This window comes from Rana temporaria, chromosome 5 (genome assembly GCF_905171775.1).
Source record: "Rana temporaria chromosome 5, aRanTem1.1, whole genome shotgun sequence".
In the NCBI taxonomy this organism is placed as follows: Eukaryota; Metazoa; Chordata; class Amphibia; order Anura; family Ranidae; genus Rana; species Rana temporaria.
The window spans coordinates 111,401,830-111,422,675 of record NC_053493.1 but is presented as its reverse complement, the minus strand read 5'-3'; the positions used below and the strand labels follow the sequence as shown (position 1 = coordinate 111,422,675).

General features: G+C 41.5%; 1 protein-coding gene across 1 annotated transcript in view; it reads right to left on the bottom strand.

Moving 5' to 3' along the window:
- The window catches only part of RARB (retinoic acid receptor beta), a 696,217-nt gene that overhangs the window by 579,304 nt on the left and 96,067 nt on the right, over window positions 1-20,846 (bottom strand). Inside the window, exon 2 of the mRNA XM_040353005.1 lies at window positions 20,128-20,629. Within this exon, the coding sequence (XP_040208939.1) occupies window positions 20,128-20,305 (178 nt within the window). The 5' untranslated portion in view covers window positions 20,306-20,629. The remainder of the gene's footprint in view (window positions 1-20,127; window positions 20,630-20,846) is intronic.

The window sequence follows — 20,846 nt, the reverse complement described above, 5'->3', positions numbered from 1 at the left end:
CCCCTGCTCTTTCCACTGTGATTGTGTACTGTCTGGGCTCTGATCTACTTGTGTATAACCTGGCTTGCCTAGACTACGCTTCTGCCTGACCCTCCTGTGCTATCAGACTCTATGATAATACTTGGCTTGCTCTGGCCTGCTCCAGATACATACTAGTCTAAGTGCTGCTCTTCTTACATCTGCAGTGGTGCACCTCAAGCACCAGCAAGCCTGGTTTGCAGACATTCCTGCTTGTGGTATGTGCTATTTATCATTGAATTATCTGCAAACTAAAAGTCATGGACTTGGGTTTTTATCTTTAAGGCCTCATGCACACTTAAGCTCAAAAACACCTGTTTTACATGGGTATGACTTTTTTTTCTGCCTCTAAACGCCCCACTACATTTACCTAAATGTTCATGCACACATAGGCAATTCAAACAAAACCAAAGAAAATTCCCAGCTCAACTAAGACTGCAACCAACCAAATTATCCTCTCTGACGGTATGCGTTAAAAACGGGGGTTTAGCGTAAACACATTTGCAAAAACATGCGTAAGCTGCAAAGCCTCTTCGCGGCACCCCAGTATTATCTGCAGTCCTAACCAGTGGCAGCCTGTCCATTAGGGGTGCCCAGGTGCCGCCACCTGTCTCCAGCCACCCCCGCCTATATGCAGTGGATAGATTCATGCAAAGCATGAATCTATCTATGGCCTACGCGGCTGCTCACTATTCATGTGTCCGGCCCCTTTCGGATCACCAGGCATATGAATTACAGCAGCCAGCGGGAGGCAGAGCATTGCGTCTGGAGCCCACCCAGGTGTGTTGCAACAGTGAATGAAAGACCGGTGCGCTTTGGTGCGCTTGCGGGACGTTAAAAAAGGCCTACAAGCAACATCTTTGGGGCTGTTTGGGAGTGCTGTATAAAGCACATCCAAAACACCCCACCCATCAAAAAAGCACTCAAGCTTTCACATTCGGCGGTTCGGAGGCAGTTTTCAGGCACTTTACAGGCGCCATTTCTAGCGCTAAAACGCCTACAAACTGCCTGAGTGTGAAAGGGGTCTTAGTCATATGAGTGTCTGTGTACATTTTTTAACATTTCTGGCACCAAAACAGTACATGATAGATAGCCATTCACAAAGATCTCCAACCATGCCATTTTTCATGGTCAGTAGAACAGGAAGAATACAAGGTGCCAAGATCTTCTGTTTTTTGGATAGTTCCCATGAGTTTCCCAGTAGTTGCAGAACCGACATCTTAGCAATATTTGCTTTCATGTTTATTATTATAATAATTTCATGTATATTGAAATTACTTCCATTGATGCTGCAATCATAAGGAAAATGATGTTAAAAACTTTGGTTGTCCTTAATAACATTGCAGTATGTAGCATTCACTAATATATATGTAAATGATATAATACCATAGCTGAAACAATTTGAATATACACCAGCTGTTTCCAGACCCCTAGGAAATGCAATTCTGATTTGCGTACTTCATTTTCTGACCACACTCTCAGCATGCAACAGCCTAAGAAGCAAAAGTATAACTTATGGACAATATGTTTTACATCTAGAATATATTACTGTCTTTCTATGAACTAGCACTCTAATGATGATTTTTTATAATAACTAGCAAAAGTGTGCCATTCCAGGACAGGCACAGTTGGGGATATTGTAAAAAAATTTTTACGAAGGGTATGAAATGGAGCAGCGTGTAGAGGGTATGACAGCATGCAGTATGTACAGTGGAGGAGTAGGGGGGTATATAAGAAAGAGAAGTATGTACAGAAGAGAAGTGTAGTGGATATATAAACGGGCAGTATGTGCGGGAGAGGAGTGTGGAGAATAAGACAAGGGCAGCATGTGTAGGAAAGTAGGTCGAATGGTACGACAGAGGGCAGTATGTGCAGGAGAGAAGTGTTGTGGAGGGTATGACAGAGGGCAGTATGTGCAGGAGAGAAGTGTTGTGGAGGGTATGACAGAGGCAGTGCATGGAGGAGAGAAGTGTTGTGGAGGGTATGACAGAGGGCAGTATGTGCAGGAGAGAAGTGTTGTGGAGGGTATGACAGAGGCAGTGCATGGAGGAGAGAAGTGTTGTGGAGGGTATGACAGAGGGCAGTATGTGCAGGAGAGAAGTGTTGTGGAGGGTATGACAGAGGCAGTGCATGGAGGAGGTTAGAGGATATGACAGTGGTCAGTGCAGGGAAGGAGTGTGGAGGGTATGATACAGGGCAGCATGTACAGGAAAGGAGTGTTAAATGTAAGACAGCGGGCAGTATGTACAGGAGAGGAGTGTGGAGAATAAGACAAGGGCAGCATGTGTAGGAAAGTAGGTTGAATGGTACGACAGAGGGCAGTATGTGCAGGAGAGAAGTGTTGTGGAGGGTATGACAGAGGGCAGTATGTGCAGGAGAGAAGTGTTGTGGAGGGTATGACAGAGGCAGTGCATGGAGGAGAGAAGTGCTGTGGAGGGTATGACAGAGGGCAGTATGTGCAGGAGAGAAGTGTTGTGGAGGGTATGACAGAGGCACTGCATGGAGGAGGTTAGAGTATATGACAGTGGTCAGTGCAGGGGAGGAGTGTGGAGGGTATGATACAGGGCAGCATGTACAGTAAAGGAGTGTTAAATGTAAGACAGCAGGCAGTATGTGCAGGAATGGAGTGTGGAGGGTATGACAGCGGGCAGTATGTACAGGAGAGGAGTGTGGAGAATAAGACAAGGGCAGCATGTGTAGGAAAGTAGGTCGAATGGTATGCTAGTGTCAGTATGTGCAGGAAAGAAATGTGAAGGGTATGACAGAGGGCAGTATGTGCAGGAGAGAAGTGTTGTGGAGGGTATGACAGAGGGCAGTATGTGCAGGAGAGAAGTGTTGTGGAGGGTATGACAGAGGCAGTGCATGGAGGAGGTTAGAGGATATGACAGTGGTCAGTGCAGGGAAGGACTGTGGAGGGTATGATACAGGGCAGCATGTACAGGAAAGGAGTGTTAAATGTAAGACAGCCGGCAGTATGTGCAGGAATGGAGTGTGGAGGGTATGACAGCGGGCAGTATGTACAAGAGGGTCTTTTTATGGAGACATTTGAGAGGTAGAGAGGTAGCAGCATTACTGGAAGCTACAGGCTGCTCCTCCATCTTTAGGTTGGCACGCACCGCATCAAAAAGACACAAAACTGACTCTCTAAGTGGGGGAGTTCTGGCAGCTAAGTGCAATACCCAAGGAACAAAATCATCTGGCAAGGATTTTTTTGACTATTCATTGGACAGATCTGGAGGTTCTTTCACGGGGCAAGGCCTGTTGGTATGCTTATGAGAGTCAGCAATCAAAACTGCAATTTGGCCAATTCAATTCTACATTACTGCAGTAACATCCTCTCAGGCCTCGTACACACGACCGAGGAACTCGTCGTAGACACATAGTTTTGCTCGACGAGTTCCTTGTCAGGCTTGTCGAGAATCTTGACAAGCTTTCTTTGAGTACACACTGTCAAGACAAAATCTCGTCGTTCTCAAACGCGGTGACGTACAACACATACTACGGCACTATAAAGGAGAAGTTTGATTCCACTGGCACAACCCTTGGGGCTTCTTTTGCTAATCTCATGTTACTGCGTGTTAAATAAAAGTTTGGTAAGAGACGATTCACGCTTTTCAGTCTGTTACAGTGTGACAAATGTGCTATCTCCATTACGAACGCTACTTTTACCGAAGGTGCGCTCCCGTCTCATACTTTATTCTGAGCATGCGCGGGTTTCTAAGCATACACACAAACGTGTTTCTCGTTGTAAACCAGCCCGACGAGAAACACAACGGGGAAATTGAGAATCCCGATGAGGAAAAAGAGAACTTGTTCTCTTTTTTTCTCGTCGAGTTCCACGTCAGTTTTCTCGACAAAAAACATACACACGACCATTTTCCTCTGCAAAAAAGCTCTGCCTCCAAGTTTCTTGATGGATTCTGTCGAGGAAAACGGTTGTGTGTACGAGGCCTCAGAGGAAGGGGCCAAACCCGAAGGAACTAAACAAAACTCTGGAATGTAGATACTCAAACGGGAAAACTTTCCAGGTTGTCATTGGTGTGCCAATAAAAGCAAACACTGCAGGCCATCCCACTTGGTGGCGTGACATCAGCTTGTACAGTCCCCACCCTGTTTGAGCTGAAGTCACCCTGTCTGGTCCACTAGTCAGCTCGGCAGCCTCTGGAGTGAGTTTATTGCACCTTTATATACTTTCCACATGGATTGCTTATTTTATGTACTACTGGTCATATTTTAATAAAATACTACACTATATTCTATTTCTGTGTGGGCTGCATGGTGTGACCTTTACATGCAAAGAAAAGATCAACGGCACCTGAGCTGTGGATGTGAATATCAATCGACAAATATATTCGATGTGTACCGTATTTATCGGCGTATACCGCGCACTTTTTTGCCCTGAAATTCAGGGCAAAATTGTGGGTGCGCGATATACGCCGATACCCGCTTCCCGTGCCGACTTTGAACTACGGCGCCGGCATATACCGAGCGCAGTACACTCGTGTATAGTCGGGCAGGCTCGGGTTCTCTCGCAATCACGTCCTGGACGTGACCGCGAGAGAAGCCGAGCCTGCCCGAGTATACCCGAGTGTACTGCGCTTGGTATATGCCGGCGCAGTAGTTCAAACTCAGTGCGGGAAGCGGGGATCAAGCGGGGAGGTATATTTCTACAGTATTTATATATTACACATACATACACACGCACATGTGTTTGGGCTTTGGGGTGCACACCCTAATGTAATAGGCTGCGATCACTTATGGCAACATGTGTTAAAAATATGTAAACGCATGTTAACACATGTTTTTGTGTTCTTCCGTTGACACTTGATTCCAATGGAAAACGCATAAGTCCAAAAATGATGTGAACGCTGTATCAACATAAGGAAAAAGCAAACTGCTATTATCTAATGTCAGGTTAATAGCAATAAATGACCTAGTCAAATATTTAACCTGTGCTTTCCTTGATTTACATGAAAGTAATATTGCAGACATTAAAAGAGTTAAATGAGGCATTTTATTTGTCATCTATCTCTCACGCAGTCACGCTGACTTTGAGAATGCTCATCCTAGGTAGCGTGGCACATCAAAGGAAGCACCTGACACACACATTTGTCTTAGTTTAAACAGCGGTCAATGTAATGTCAGAAAAGGTCATGCTACAATACCTTGTTTCTGATTGATTTTAACAACTGAAAATCCATATGGCCTTGTATTGACATTAACAGCCTTGTATGAGTTACTCATCATGTTGAGGCTAAACTTCATGTAAATGCATCAGGAGGAGAAAAAGAGTTTCTGACTAAAGGTCATACAAAACAGCATGGAATATGTCCTCCTAGAACACCTTCACAGTTAAAGTTACATTGTGCTCTCCAAAAATGACTGCTAGCATTTTGGTGCAGCCAAAGCTATTTGGTCAGACTTATATGGATCACAGCAGTGCAGTCCGTTCTGCACTCTTGTGATCCGTTTTCAGCTGACAGCAGGCTGAAGCCCGCTGTTGGCTGACGTCTCAGAGCTAATCCAGGCTCTGAAAACATCCCCATCATATGGTCGGTATCCGCCCAGAAGCCTGGACCGGCACCTGGTTCAGCCTCTCAGTGAGAGAGCCTAGGCCAGCCCCTCACGCCCCCTGCACATCCAGTGCTCCAGTGAGCACTGGAGGAGAAAGCAGAGAGCCGGTGACTGACAGTCCTGGCTCTCTGCTTAGAGTGGCAGGGGAAAACTGAGCGATCAGTGGTGTTTGATCGCTTAGTTCACACTACAGAGCCGACAGGGGTCAGATGCAGCATCAGATAGATGCTGCATCCACCTAGCTGAGTATGAATGCTTGTTTTTTTTTCAAATCCTCACGTTCACTCCGCTGTATAGCAGATTCACTGCTACAAGGTGCCCACCCTGTGCAAGATCACATATACATACACGTTAGGGCTGCACGATTCTGGTCAAAATGAGAATCACGATTCTTTTGCTTAGACAAAAGATCACGATTCTCTCACGATTCTCAAAAATGTAATGCCAGAATCCCCCCCCCCCCCAAAAAAATAAAAAATAAATAAACCTATGATTTATCTGAAAATATGAATATATAAAAAAAGAGACCAGTGATATGTCTATAATGTTAAAGATCATATAACTCCTATGAAAAAAGCAGAATCAAACTTTGTATCAGATTTTTTCATAGGAGTTATATGGTCTTTAACATTATAGACATATCACTGGTCTTTTTTTTTATACATCAGAAGCAGTACTGCCAGCAACCATTGGGTGGCGCATGGATACACACAGTTGTACAGAACTGTGAGAAGGTTTAATACATCAGAAGCAGTACCGCCGGCAACCACTGGGATACAAACTACTGTTGTGAGAGAAGCTCAGGCATCTATCCAGCGGCGCAGGCTGCTGACGTCGGTTTCGATATCGGCGACATTTGCGTTTCCACGCTGGTTACGTGGAACCAGAGGTGAACACAGAAGAATCACGGGTCATCCCACGCGGAGATCGCGGGCGGGGAGAATCAAGATCGCGATTCTCTCTGCGATTAATTGTGCAGCTCTAATACACGTGTTCTTGCACTTCCACCTTCAGGGGTCACGTGTGTGGCACAAGCGGGCTGTTTCTTCTGTGATTAATCATATCTGCTGGATGTCCGCCAGCACCCGCCGTTAATTGGTAAAAAACACAGAATGGCGATCTGTAAACAAGGCAGATCTCCGTTCTGACATGGGGAAGGGATGGATTTTGTGTTCCTGCAAAGCAGGGACTAAAATCCATCTCTTCCCCTAGGAAAAGCAGCACATACAGTACACAAAAACACTTGCTAGGCACACAGTTAACCCTTTGATCGCTCTAGATGTTTAACCTCTTCCCAGCCAGTGTCATTAGTACAGTGACAATGCATATTGATTTGATCACTGTATTAGTGTCACTGGTTAATGCAAAGTGTCAAAAATGTCAGTTAGTGTCCCATTGTTCACTGCAATATAGTCCAGCTACACATGGTCGGAATTTCCGACCAAAAGCTCACATCAAACTTTTTTGGTCGGAAATTCCGATCGTGTGTACGCAGCATTACTCATAAACCAAGGTTCCACTGTATTTATAAAAATATAATTTTTTTTTTTTAGGGCTGTGCAAATTAACTTTTAATTAATCGGTTAATCTTTCATTTTTGTGATCGATCAAAATCTTTTTGATCGATTAAAATTCTTTTGATTGGTACTCACCTCTCCGCCGGCTTCAGGGAGTTCCGTCAGAGATCCAGTAACGTCACAGACACCGGCGGGGCTTGCCGTGTCCATCTGAAGGGCTCCTTTGCTGTGCCTTCATATCTGCATGCCGGCGGGACCTTCCTATCTGCCACACGCAAGGGCTGTTACACTTCCCTCTATCACTTCCCTCTATCAACCTGGGATTCTTCAACCATCCACTGGGAGTTGTGATAGTTCCCATCATGGGACATCTACATGTCGACGGACTGATGTTAACCTCTCCTCATCTGGATTCAGCATTGGTATCGTTGTACACATTTTTATACCAGTATCATACTTAGCTACATGTTTTTATGACTGCTTTTGATACCGTTTGGTATTACTCGCACCATTTTTACAGTTTATGTAGCTACATCGATTTTATCTCCAGTGCAATATTTATTTGGTTACCTACTTGAAGACTAAAAAAGTTTTAATGCTATTCCCATCGAGCGCTGCCTTTGTGTGTTTTTTGTATCCTGCTATCCATTTTTCCAGTTGTTGGTAGCTGCACTGGGAATCAGCCTGCAAAAAGATCAGCTAAAAGTAGTTGGATCTGTATGTGCGTTATAATTAATCAAAATTAGTCGATTAATCGATTTAAAAAAAAACGATTAATCAAACAGAAAAATTTTGATCAGTAACAGCCCTATTTTTTTAAATCATCAATTTCGGTTTTGGCCAAGTGCATTCTGAATTATTGGTTTCGGTACCGAAAATTTTATTATAGTGCACCACTAATGATATGACCTTTACAACTTTAGGTCATAACTTAAAGAAAAAAAATGCGCTGAAAAAAAGGGAGCGTTTCAAAATTTGGACTAAAATTAAAAAGTTTGAAGTAGAGGTCAATACAAAGCAGAAGAAATCCTGAAGGTATCTAAATTCTGTGGCTTAAAGGAGGAATATTTATCATGCGTGTGCACAGCAATCCTCTTCATCCTGCGAGGAAACAGTGACGCAAAAGTAGAGGATTTATCTACGGACAGATCCGTTAATCTGCTCCTTATGTTACATTTATATGGCGGCCTGTCATCCCAGGACAGGTGGGACGGTTGATTAATCACCTTACTTGGAGTAATTAATTTACTGATTACATATGTTTGAGGGGCAATTACTTTGAGAAGGGTGGTTATCCGTCAATGGAAATATGAATGTTAAACAGAGTTTGATTTAGTGAAGTGCACAGAATTCCTGACATTTCAATGGTTTACACAATGTTATCAACAGATCAAGGAACACATCTCCTAGTGAGAACCAGTTTACTGACAGTGAGCTCACTTGGCCTTTCCCCAAAGGCTTCACGGTGACAACTGATTCATAATATAAGCTTAGAATCCAGTTAACTAAATACACTTTAAAAGGGAATGTATTGTAGTTTTCTATATAATTATTTTATTAAACTTTTTTTAAGGCAGGTATATATGAAATATTGCATTGATACTTTGCTCTCTGCTGTTGAGCCAGCAAGTGAAACTTTAGGCTCATTTTCACAGTTTAGGAACTTAAAGCGGAGTTCCGGCCACAATTTCACTTTTTAAATATAAATACCCCTGTAATACACAAGCTTAATGTATTCTAGTAAAGTTAGTCTGTAAACTAAGGTCCGTTTTGTTAGGTTGTTACAGCATTTAGACACTTTATAAAATAGAAATTGACTGGGGCCATCTTAAGTGTGGGCATCATGAAGCCAGACTGTATGACTTCCTGGATTTTAGCCTTGCAGATCTCGCACATGCTCAGTGCTGCACAAGCAGTGTAATAGGTTTCAGATCAGGTTTCAGCACCTGTACTGTCCAAGTCACATGATTCTTCGAGACTGGGGAGTGCACAGACTCCTGGAAAGTTACACCCACTACATTCCCAGGAGTCTGTGCGGTATAGGTTAGGAAGCTTAAGCACCTAGGTGCAGGAAGTGGGAAGATTAACTATTCTGCCTAGCAACAACACTTTGAAGGCATCTAAAAAAAAAAAAATTCTTAAAGGACTAATGACATTTTTTTAAAACTACTGATGTAATGTTATATTTATGGGTGGAACTCCACTTTCATTTAATTCTCTGAATAAAAAGCCTTGTATTTACTGGCTCCAGTAACTCCTTCCTTATAGTGCATCTCAGTCCAAAGTTTTAAACAAAAAAATGTGTTGTGCCTCCAAAAGCAAGCAGCTCTGCTGTGCTTTCTTCTTAGCTTACCCACAGTGCTATGGGAATCCTCTATCATGTTTTAAATGTTCATTTGTAAGAATACAGACTACAACTTTTTAAAGAAGGTTCTTCTAAAGACAGCTTATGTAAATTTAATATTACTGTATGCACAAAGAAAATGCCTGGCATTGATGATAAATATATCCATAATCTATCTATCTATCTATTTATCTATACACACATATATATATATATATATATATATATATATATATATATATATATATCTATATAAATAAATCTCTCTCTCTCTCTCTCTCTCTCTCTCTCTCTCTCTCTCTCTCTCTCTATATATATATATATATATATATAGAGAGAGAGAGAGAGAGAGAGAGAGAGAGAGAGAGATAGATTTATCTATCTATCTATCTAGATTTATTTATATAGATATATAGATATATTTATATATCTATATCTATCTATCTATCTATCTATCTATACAGGCATACCCCACTTTAAATACACTCACTTTACATACACTCACGAGTAAGGACATACCCCCAAGTGTATGTAAAGTGCCTAACAAGTACTGTACAGACATTTTGCAGCCGCAGTAGAAGGAGTTGAAGCTTCGAGAGCATAGCCCACCCTGTTCCAGTTTGCCCCTGACACCCCTACTACAGCCCCTGAGACCTCAACTACAGCTCCTGACAACCCCACTACAGCCCCTGACCCCCTACTACACCCTAGAAGTGAAAAAAGGTATTGTTTCACTTTAAGTACATTTTCGTTTTACATACATGCTCTGGTCCCATTGTGTACTTAAAAGTGGGGTATGCCTGTATATATATATATATATATATATATATATATATATATATATACATACATATGTATATATATATAAATAAATCTAGATAGATAGATAGATAGATAGATATATCTCTCTCTCTCTATATATATATACAGTATATATATATAGAGAGAGAGAGAGAGAGAGAGATATCTATATGGATAGATTTATATATAAACAATGTGAGCAGGTCTATTTATTAAATAATAATCTGCAAAGCAATCCCCAAGTGAGAGTGCATTAACATTCAATCTGTGCAAATGGGGGTAAAAAAAAAACTAATATTAGGCTGTTTTCTGTGCTGGTTGATTTTTTTTTTATATTTAAAATGTAAAATACTGCAGTTGGCCACTAGATGGGGCTAAGAATCATAAGAAAATGTCTATGATACTTAGTGCCAGCTAGTGGCCAAATGTGATACTTTTCATTTTAAATCAATGGAAATCATTCAATAGCACTGGAAATAGCCTAATAACATTTGTTTTTGCCCCCATCCACATAGAACAAGTGTACACGCACTTTTATTGGGTGAATTGCTTTTTATGCATTTTTTTATACATACACCTCCTAGTGCAGAATTTTGGTAACATAAAGTGGATCTTCACTTACCTGAGTGAATTGACTTCGCTGCACTTCTCCCTCCCCGCAATCTTAAACACTAAGGGCCAGATTCACAGCAGAGATACGACGGAGTATCTCAGATACTCCGTCGTATCTCTCAGAGTATCTATGCGACTGATTCATAGGATCAGTTACGCATAGATAGCCCTTAGATCCGACAGGTGTAATTGTTTTACACTGTCGGATCTTAGGATGCAATACCGCGGCCGCTGCTGGGGGGAGTTTGCGTCGTAAACCAGCGTCGGGTATGCAAATTAGTAGTTGCGGCGATCCACGACGGTTTTTCACGTTCACTACGTCGCTGCTAGTCTAGTTTCCCGTCGCAAAGTTAGTCGTCGTTTTTGGTGCCCTAACTTTACACAGCCCACGTATGTGCTGTATAAAGTATGGCCGTCGTTCCCGCATCGAAATTTTAAATGTTTTTGTTCATGCGTAAGACGTCCGGGAATACGGAAGTACCCTACGCGCGTCGCCGTTCGAAAAAATGATGTCACTTCGCGCAAAGGACGGCGGGAATTTCAAAACGGAGCATGCGCAGTAGGTCCTGCGCGGGAGCGCGCCTAATTTAAATGGCACACGCCCCTTTGAACTACGCGGGCTTACGCCGGAGGCCGCCTGCGTAAGTTTTCTCGCAAGTGCTTTGTGAATCAGGCACTTGCGATGAAAACTTGCGGCGGTGTAACGTATCTACGATACGTTACGCTGCCGCGATTCTACGTGGATCTGGCCCTCACTTTTTATTCTTTGTGTACTTTTTTTATTTCAACCCCCATTGACATTGTTTTGCCTCCTGGGATACCCTCATCACATATCCCAGGAAACTGCAGGAGAGGACGGTGGGAGGAACTGGCACGTCTCATTGTGGGTCAGCTGCCTGAACCCAAAAGAGACAGCTGACCCATAAGTACCAAGATGGCATAGTGGGACCTAGGCTGTGATAAGTGAGCAGCAGGTTGCACCAGAACAACAATGGATCTGCAGCACAGGTGAGTATTTGGATCAAGGACGACAGCTAAAAAAACAAGGGGGACTGAAGTACCTCTTCAATAAGAGAAACACATTTGTGGGCTACTCACTAGAAACACTGCCACATAGATGACAACTGTGCAGAGTGAATTTTGAGAAACGACTGTCTCCACACATAATATTACATTTTTTAAAGGGGTTGCATTAAGCACATCAAAATATTATCTCTGTCCCAAGATAGGTATACTGAAATCCAGGAATTGAGCTCCAAAAAAGAGAACTCCAACATTCTCCAATGGGGCAGAAAAAGTTTTAGTGAACCTGCCCATGTTACAGTGTGTAGCTCCAAAGCCCCATGAGCCCAGTTTGACCCAAAGAAGTGACAGTAGGTCTGAAAATACATCTGTGTAGGTAGCAAGGTAGCAACTTTCTAATGACGATTGCTTTATGAACTGAGGCCTCCTTCTACTACAGATAATCTTGTCCATCTACTCTTTATGTTTTATTCCTGTTTTTATTAGTTAAGTGTTACTAATCCCAGGACCCTGCATTCACTATATCTGGTCTCCCACAGTATATAGAACATGGAAATGCAATTGTTTAAGTCAGGGCTCGACAAATCCCGGTCGCCAGGTCGCCATGGCGACTAGAAATAGGGTCCTGGCGACTTGGCTTGGAAGGGGGGGCAAAAAATAAAAAAAAATTTTTTTATTTTTTTTGTGAGCTGGCGCCATCTGGTGGTGAGCCATTGGTATTACACGTTATTACCACCAGATGTGTAAGCTGGCGCCATCTGGTGGTGGCTGTTGGTATTACAAGTTAAGCATTACAAGTTAAACAGCAATTATAATGTAATTTTTCACTATTTTCACTGCCATCTTCTTCCCTCTAATTAGAACCCCCAAACATTATATATATTTTTTATCCTAACACCCTAGAGAATAAAATGGCGATCGTTGCAATACTTTCTGTCACGCCGTATTTGCGCAGCGGTCTTACAAGCGCACTTTTTTGGGAAAAAATTACACTTTTTTTAATTAAAAAATAAGACAACAGTAAAGTTATCCCCATTTTTTTTAATATTATGAAAGATAATGTTACGCCGAGTAAATTGATACCCAACATGTCACGCTTCAAAATTACGTCCGCTCGTAGAATGGCGACAAACTTTTACCCTTTAAAATCTCCATAGGCGTTGTTTAAAAAATTCTACAGGTTGCATGTTTTGAGTTACAGAGAAGGTCTAGGGCTAGAATTATTGCTCTCGCTCTACCAATCGCGGCGATACCTCACATGTGTGGTTTACATATGCGGCCGCTGCTCACTTATGTGTTCGCTTCTGCGCGCAAGCTCGTCGGGATGGGGCGCGTTTTCTGGCTCCTAACTTTTTTAGCTGGCCCCTAGATTCCAAGCAAATTTGTCAAACCCTGGTTTAAGTAAATGCAAACATGTTAGTAAATATAAACTTCTAAATACCTTTTCTCGTCAGAAGTATATAGCAGCCTTGTGTCAGTATATAGCTGCCAGTGTCTGACTAAGCACTGGTTGAAGCTTGTAGAAATAGTTTTCATTCTCCTCTGGCTGTCCAATGATCCTGCATAACCCCTGACCCTCTGTCTGGACAGTGCTGATTGGCCCTGTGCTGATCACACCCTCCAAAAAAAAAAAAAAAAACCACTTGGCAATACCCACCAAACTGAGTATGTGCAGAGTACCTCCAAGGGTTGGCGACAGCAGATGGACTTGGGACAATAAAAGAAGGGGAGGATCAGAGAAGACAGGATCAAACCGCCTATTTACAAAATGTGCAGTATTAACCCCTTAGGTTCAACAGTGAGTATAACAAGCATGCTCTATTGCATATACAGATTTTACTGTTATGGGTTTAGTAACACATTAAAGTGGATGTAAACCCGATTTTTTTTTTTTTGCTGTCACAATGTAGAGTATAATATTTCCTATCATCTGTGCCCAATTCTGCCACAAAGAGTTAATCCAGCTCTGAGCAATTCTCTTATATTTTTTAAGTGAGATAAACGGACAAACAGGAGAAAACTTTTGTTTGTTCTTCCCCCTTGCTGTGAGTGACAGGTTATTTACATATCTCATGCACTAGCCTAAGACAGGCATTATTTTTTAATTCCCCCTCTTACTCCTTTTCTGAAGTCATGTGGTTACTTTTCTGGATTTTGACTGGATGTTAGTGATCATAGCAGAATTCAGTGTAAGGGGAGTGTAGAGGTGGGCGGGGAGTATACTGACATCACAACTCCACCCACCGAGCTCCAGACAACAGACCCACCCACAGAATCTGCAGTTTTTCAGTTCTTATAACAGACAGAGGGGAGACATTTGACAGGTAAGGATACATGCAGGAGGCATGTATATCCTTATAGATCAGCACTATGGCAGTAGTTTAGAAAGGATGAGAGTGGATTTACATCCACTTTAAGGCTCAAGTCAAGGTACAGATTCATAAATAGAAGGTTCAAGTTACCTTAATCATGTTAAAGCATATGCATTTTTTTTTTTTACTTATCACAACTGATCAAGCATTAAAGACAATGGGCCAGATCCACAGACGAAGTACGCCGGCGTATCTACTGATACGCCGGCGTACTTTAAAATTTCCTGCGTCGTATCGTTGTTTTGAATCCTCAAAACAAGATACGACGGCATCTGGGTTAGATCCGACAGGTGTACGTCTTCGTACGCCTTCGGATCTAAGATGCAATACTTCGGCGTCCGCTGGGTGGCGTTTTCCGCGTCGGGTATGCAAATTAGCGAATTACGACGATCCACGAACATACGCGCGGCCGTCGCATTTTCTAACGTCGTCTGTAGTCTGCTTTTTCGGGCGTATAGTTAAAGCTGGTATTTTGCGGCGTATAGATAGAATTGCCATGTTAAGTATGGCCGTCGTTCCCGCGTCGAAATTTGAATTTTTTTTTTTTTGCGTAAGTCGGCCGTGAATAGGGATGGACGTAACTCACGTCTAAGTTCAATAAATGATGTTGTGGCGACGTCATTTTGCGCAATGCACGGCGGGAAATTTAGGAACGACGCATGCGCATTTCATTCGGCGCGGGGACGCGCTTCATTTAAATGAAACCCAACCCGCCCAATTTGAAATACACCGCCAGAAATACACTACGCCGCCGTAACTTACAGCGCGAACTCGCTGAGGATTTGAAAATGCGCCAGGTAAGGTACGGCGGCGTAGTGTATCTCTGATAGGCTGGCGCCAATGTATTTCTTTCTGGATCTGGCCCTATCTGATTTGTATTTAGGATAGGAGTTCAGACCTGGGTTGTAAGTACACAAGTCTTGCACAAACACGGGCATAAGAATGAAGTACTGTATGACAAAATCACCTAATAGAAGAATAAGGCTGAGGTACTGTAGCTGTTACCACTGTATGCTGGTACTGCAGGCGCAATGCTAACCATAACACAACATTAGCAGAAGCTGTCCAAAGGGTGGCGCTAAAGAGCTGAAAAACCACACAGTTTAGTGTTTGTTGGACATTTCTTTGCCGTTTGTATGCAATACAAGTTCACGGCCAACGCCCTTCGGACAAAAGTCCTACGCTTTGTCCAATGGAAATCTGATCGTGTTTATGAGGCTTTAGAGTGCCCCCTCAGATGAAGGAGCACAGAGGGCACCTTTGGACAGCAGCATTGTCAGTTGGGGGGAGGGGAATGTTAGATGTACTAGCGTATTTACATACAGTAACACACAGAAGCATAGCTCCAGCTAATACTTTATGACAGCAAAATGTTATCTTTTCCTTTTGGGATAAATGGTTGTGGTTTGGTGTTAAATGGTTTGGCCCATCTGTGTAATTGCAGGAGAGCTTGTGTTGTTGAAAAGCACCAGATGAAAACAGAAAAAATGCCTAAATAATTAAAATAATGCAGCCATCACATCTAAGAATTAGTAAGCTGCAATAAAATAAATCTTTGCTTTTGGAATTAATACTGCTTTAAATATATGGTTGATTATTCAAGCTTATACCATTCATTAGCCATCACATTCACAATATTGTTCTTACATTAACCTTGTTTTGTAAAGAGCTTTGAGTCCTTGGGGAAAATGGCGCTATAAAAATAGAATTATCATAATTTATACATTAAGTAAAAGGCTCCCACCACACTATATCCAGCAGAAGAAAGGGAACCAGCTGATACTTACAACAACTGTTGATAGGTGGGTAGACTTTGCATCCCAGCATCAGAAAGAAAGACACTTGCAGGCTAGCATTTTTGTATTCTTTATTGAACAAACAGCTACAGTACCTGTCTGCGAGATTGTGTTTCCAGCACGACGGCATCGCACTGATTCTCGTGACAGGGATCCGACTTGGATTCCCGCCAATTCTAGCCGCAGCATTTGGTATGAATCATAAGGGGAAAAACTCCACACCAAATTGTAAATAAAAAAACAGCATGGGTTCCCCTCCAGGAGCACACCAGGTCGCACACCCGGCATTACAGCAGGAGGGAGCGTCGAGTCAACATCGGAAGAAAAGAAGAAGTCAGAAGGCCGCAAAGAAGACCGGGCTGGCCGCGACTAGTAAGAGAGCTTCAAAGAAGATAGCCGCGGCCAGCCCCGAAGAAGACACCAGAGAGCGAGCGGGAGAAGAACCGGGGAGTGCCGAGACGACGCCGGAGAGCAGAGAAGACGGAAGAAGACCCCCCGGAGAGCGGAGAAGACCCCCGGAGAGCGAAGAAGACCCCCGGAGCTGACTAATAAATTATTTGAAAAACCTGTGTTGTGTGTTTATTTTATGACACTTTTCCTCCAGGTGAAAGGCTAGGGGTATGATCAGCCCCCACCCGCAGACCCCGACAACCAAAGGCCAGGGTTGTCGGGAAGAGGCCCTGTCCATATCAACATGGGGACAGGGTGCTTTGGGGTGGGGTGCCGCAGGGTTCCCCCCTGCCCCAGAGCACCCACCCCCCCCATGTTGAGGGCATGCGGCCTGGTACGGCTCAGAAGGGAGGGGGGGCACTCGCTCGTCCCCACTCCTTTCCTGACTGGCCGGGCGGCGTGCTCGGATACGGGTCTGGTATGGATTGTGGGGGTTCTCCTTACAATCCATACCAGACCAAAGGGCCTGGTATGCTCATGGAGGGGAACCCAATGCCGTTTTTTTATTTAAAATTTGCCGTGGAGTTCCCCTCATGATTAATACCAAACGCCGCGTCTAGAATTACCGGGAATCCAAGTCGGATCCCGGTCACTTCTATGTCGGCTTGTTCTCATCGCGGCGAGCCGACTCAGCGCTGGCTTCCGCGACGGAGCTCATAGGTGATCAATCTCGCCGAGAGAGGGAGCGAGATTGACACAATATTGCGGTACCCTACTGTACTCTGTGCACATTCGATACAGTTGCCGCCACCTTGCTGCACCCTACCTATGCCTAGGAAGCTATCGCGCATGCGTCAAAGTCATTTCGAGCATGCGCGGGTTTCCACGGCGACAGGTAAGTATACGCACTCTCTGGGTTTCTCGGCAGGAAAACACTGCCAAGAATCACAACGAGAAAATAGAGAGCAGGTTCTCTATTTTTCTTGTCGAGATTTTAGGCAGTTTTCTTGACGAGAAACCTGAAAACCTCGTACACACGCTCGGTATACTCGGCAAGAAAGCTCTGCCAGCAGTTTTCTTGCTGGTTTTTGCCGAGTAAACCGAGCGTGTGTACGAGGCTTCAGATGTGTTTCTAAGTAAGTCCAACATATATGAGAATCCATGCCTTTGATATGTTATGAGCGATCCATGTCTTTATTCAATCTTACTATCTAACTGTGTAATGTATATTGTGTATGTAGAGTCAGCCTGCCAATAGAATGAGCAGATGGGCACAACATTCACCTGTGTACAATTCCAACCTAGCAAAACTGTATCATCTTCACAATCAGGCTGGGTTCACACTGCCACACGGAGCGGCTCACAGCTGGGTTCTGGTGCGTCTCAGTTCACTGTTTAAGGTCTGATTTGGCTGATTTCAGGCCTGAAACGGACCAGAAGACACAGAGGACTCTTGTGGATTCGCTCCGGAGATGTATGAACCAGCTCCATAGACATGACATGACATGCGAATTGTATGCGGTGAAACTTGCATTCCAATTCGCAGTAGTGTGAACCCAGCCTTAGACAAATCAGGTGCTTCAATACACTGTACAAGCATATGGAAAAATAATAAACGCTACTTATAAGCATCGCAAATTCACTTCTTCACAGCTTCCTACCCAATGGTACATATCCAAACAGAGGTACTTATGTTACTTACAATAATTAACTTTAGAAAAAAAGTTCAGATATTTTGTAGATAATATATCTTAAAAGGAAAAACACTCCAAAATGTATAATTAGAGACATCACACTCATAAATGTTCTCTTAAAATACACACATATATGCATTTAAAGGGTATTGACATTTTCTGGGTGCTTCAAACAAAAAGGAAGGACAGCAGGAGTACCTAGCAATATATAACATTGAAAAGTATATACAGTAAAAGCTTGGTTTGAGAGTAACTTTGTTTGAGAGTGTTTTGCAAGACAAACCCACATTTGTTATACATTTGGGCTTTGATATACAAGCGATGTCTTGATATACAAGTAGTGTCATGTCACAACTGAGTATAAAAGGGAAGAGAGGCACCTCCAAGCAATATGGTTACATTTAATGAAGGTACAACATTTAGCAACACATTGCTACACTTAGAGGCGCCTCTCTTCCCTTTTATACTTTGTAGCTTCTGCTGGATTTTGCTTCTAATCCCCTTGTGGAGGTTCCATTTGTGGATGGACATTTTATGGTTACACAACCTATCACATTGCTATAATCTTTTTATATGGACTATAAACTGAAAGACCTACGAATAAATGGTTGTGGAACGAATCATTTGAGTTTTTATTATTTCTTATGGGGAAATTTGATTTGATATACAAGTGCTTTGGATTAAAAGCATGTTTCTGGAACAAATTATGCTTGCAATCCAAGGTTTTACTGTATATATATATAACTATAATTTGTTCCAAGAAACATGCTTGTAATTCAAAGCACTTGTATATCAAAGCAAATTTCCCCATAAGAAATAATAAAAACTCAAATGATTCATTCCACAACCATTTATTCGTAGGTCTTTCAGTTTATAGTCCATATAAAAAGATTATCTATATATCTATATATAGATATATAAATATCTATAGATCTATATATCTATATATCTATATATATCTATATATATATATCTATATATATATATATATATATATATATATATATATATATATATATATTCATCTACTGAATAGTCTACCGATGTAGATCATATGCATAGTCTACTGATGTAGACTAAGCAAACATGCAAGAAGTGTTGAAAAAAGTGCATTCATACAAAAGTGCCACTTCAGATAATAGTCCAACATTTACCAAAAGCTTGGCAAGTCTAATATAATCTAATCTAATATAACATATATAATAATAATCTAATATAAAACAATCTAATATACTGTATATATCTATATATATATATACATATAAATATATATATATACATATATATATATATATATATATATATATATATATATATATATATATATATATATATAGAGATATATATATAAATATATATATATATATATATATATATAGATCTATATATCTATATATCTATAGATCTATATATTTATATATATATATATATATATATATATATATATATATTCATCTACTGAATAGTCTACAGATCTACTGACGTAGACTACGCAAACTTGCAAGAAATGTTGAAAAAAGTGCATTCATACAAAAGTGCCATATGTAACTTCAGATAATAATCCAACATTTACCAAAAGCTAGGCAAATCTAATATAATCTAATCTAATATAACATATATAATAATAATCTAATATAAAATAATCTAATATATACTGTATATATATATATAAAAATAATTAGTAAAGACGCATTTCTGTACCCCTACATAGCCAGCAAGCACGCTTTTAGCCTTCGTTACGGAAACCACTGAGAACGGCAATAGGGGCACAGAATTTATTTTTTATTCTTTGTGTTGTTTTTGTGCTGTTATATATCTGGACCAGGTTTAGAAGGCAATAAATAAAATAAAAAGGAACAAATGGCTTTACCAGCCAACCTATCCAAAATTCTTCATGACGTTCACCTTTGATGGTATAAAACCACAAACTATTCAGAACATTAAATTATCAGTTAAGTATCAAAAATGATGTTATGTTACACTTACTTGCAGGAGACGGGGTGCTGCAACTACTGGTGGGAGGATGACCTTGAAATCCATGAAGGGCCGGCAGCGGGAGTCCACCAATGACGGGAGGAAAGAGAAAGGGATAGTGGCTTGCTGGATAGTGACTCATATGTCCGTTCACAGCTGGTAGAGGACATGAACGACTGCTGGTTGTCATATTAAAATATCATTGTGTACAATACCTCATCTAGGAATAGAATGCACCATCCCTTCCAGCTGACAAATAACTAGTTATTTGTTATCAAGTGGAAACGCATTAAAAATGTATACAGAAATTCAGCTTGCTTGAGGAATGATTCCGGTAACAATCACATAAGATCTGATGAATGTCTACAGCTGCAAGTTGTGCGGAGACAAAAAAATAAAATTTCCTGGCTTAATTCTGTGCTTCCAATTCCGCTGAATTGTCACTTTTATCCCCGTTTTGGTTACAATGAAGTTATATTTATTCACAGATCCATTTCTAGATGAATATCTCAATCTAAAAGAGAACAAAAAGTAAATATAAGCTATAAATACATCAAAATCTTTTAGAGGGAGCATCAAATATAATAGACTGCTTGCTCTTTAGTAAGACAATTTAATGAGTACAAATTTTGAAAATGGAAATTGTGGCAGTTTGTAAAAAAAAAGACAAAAGAATGTGAAAGCAGAAAGCTATTTTCATTAATGCATTTGCAGCCGTGATAAACAAATCA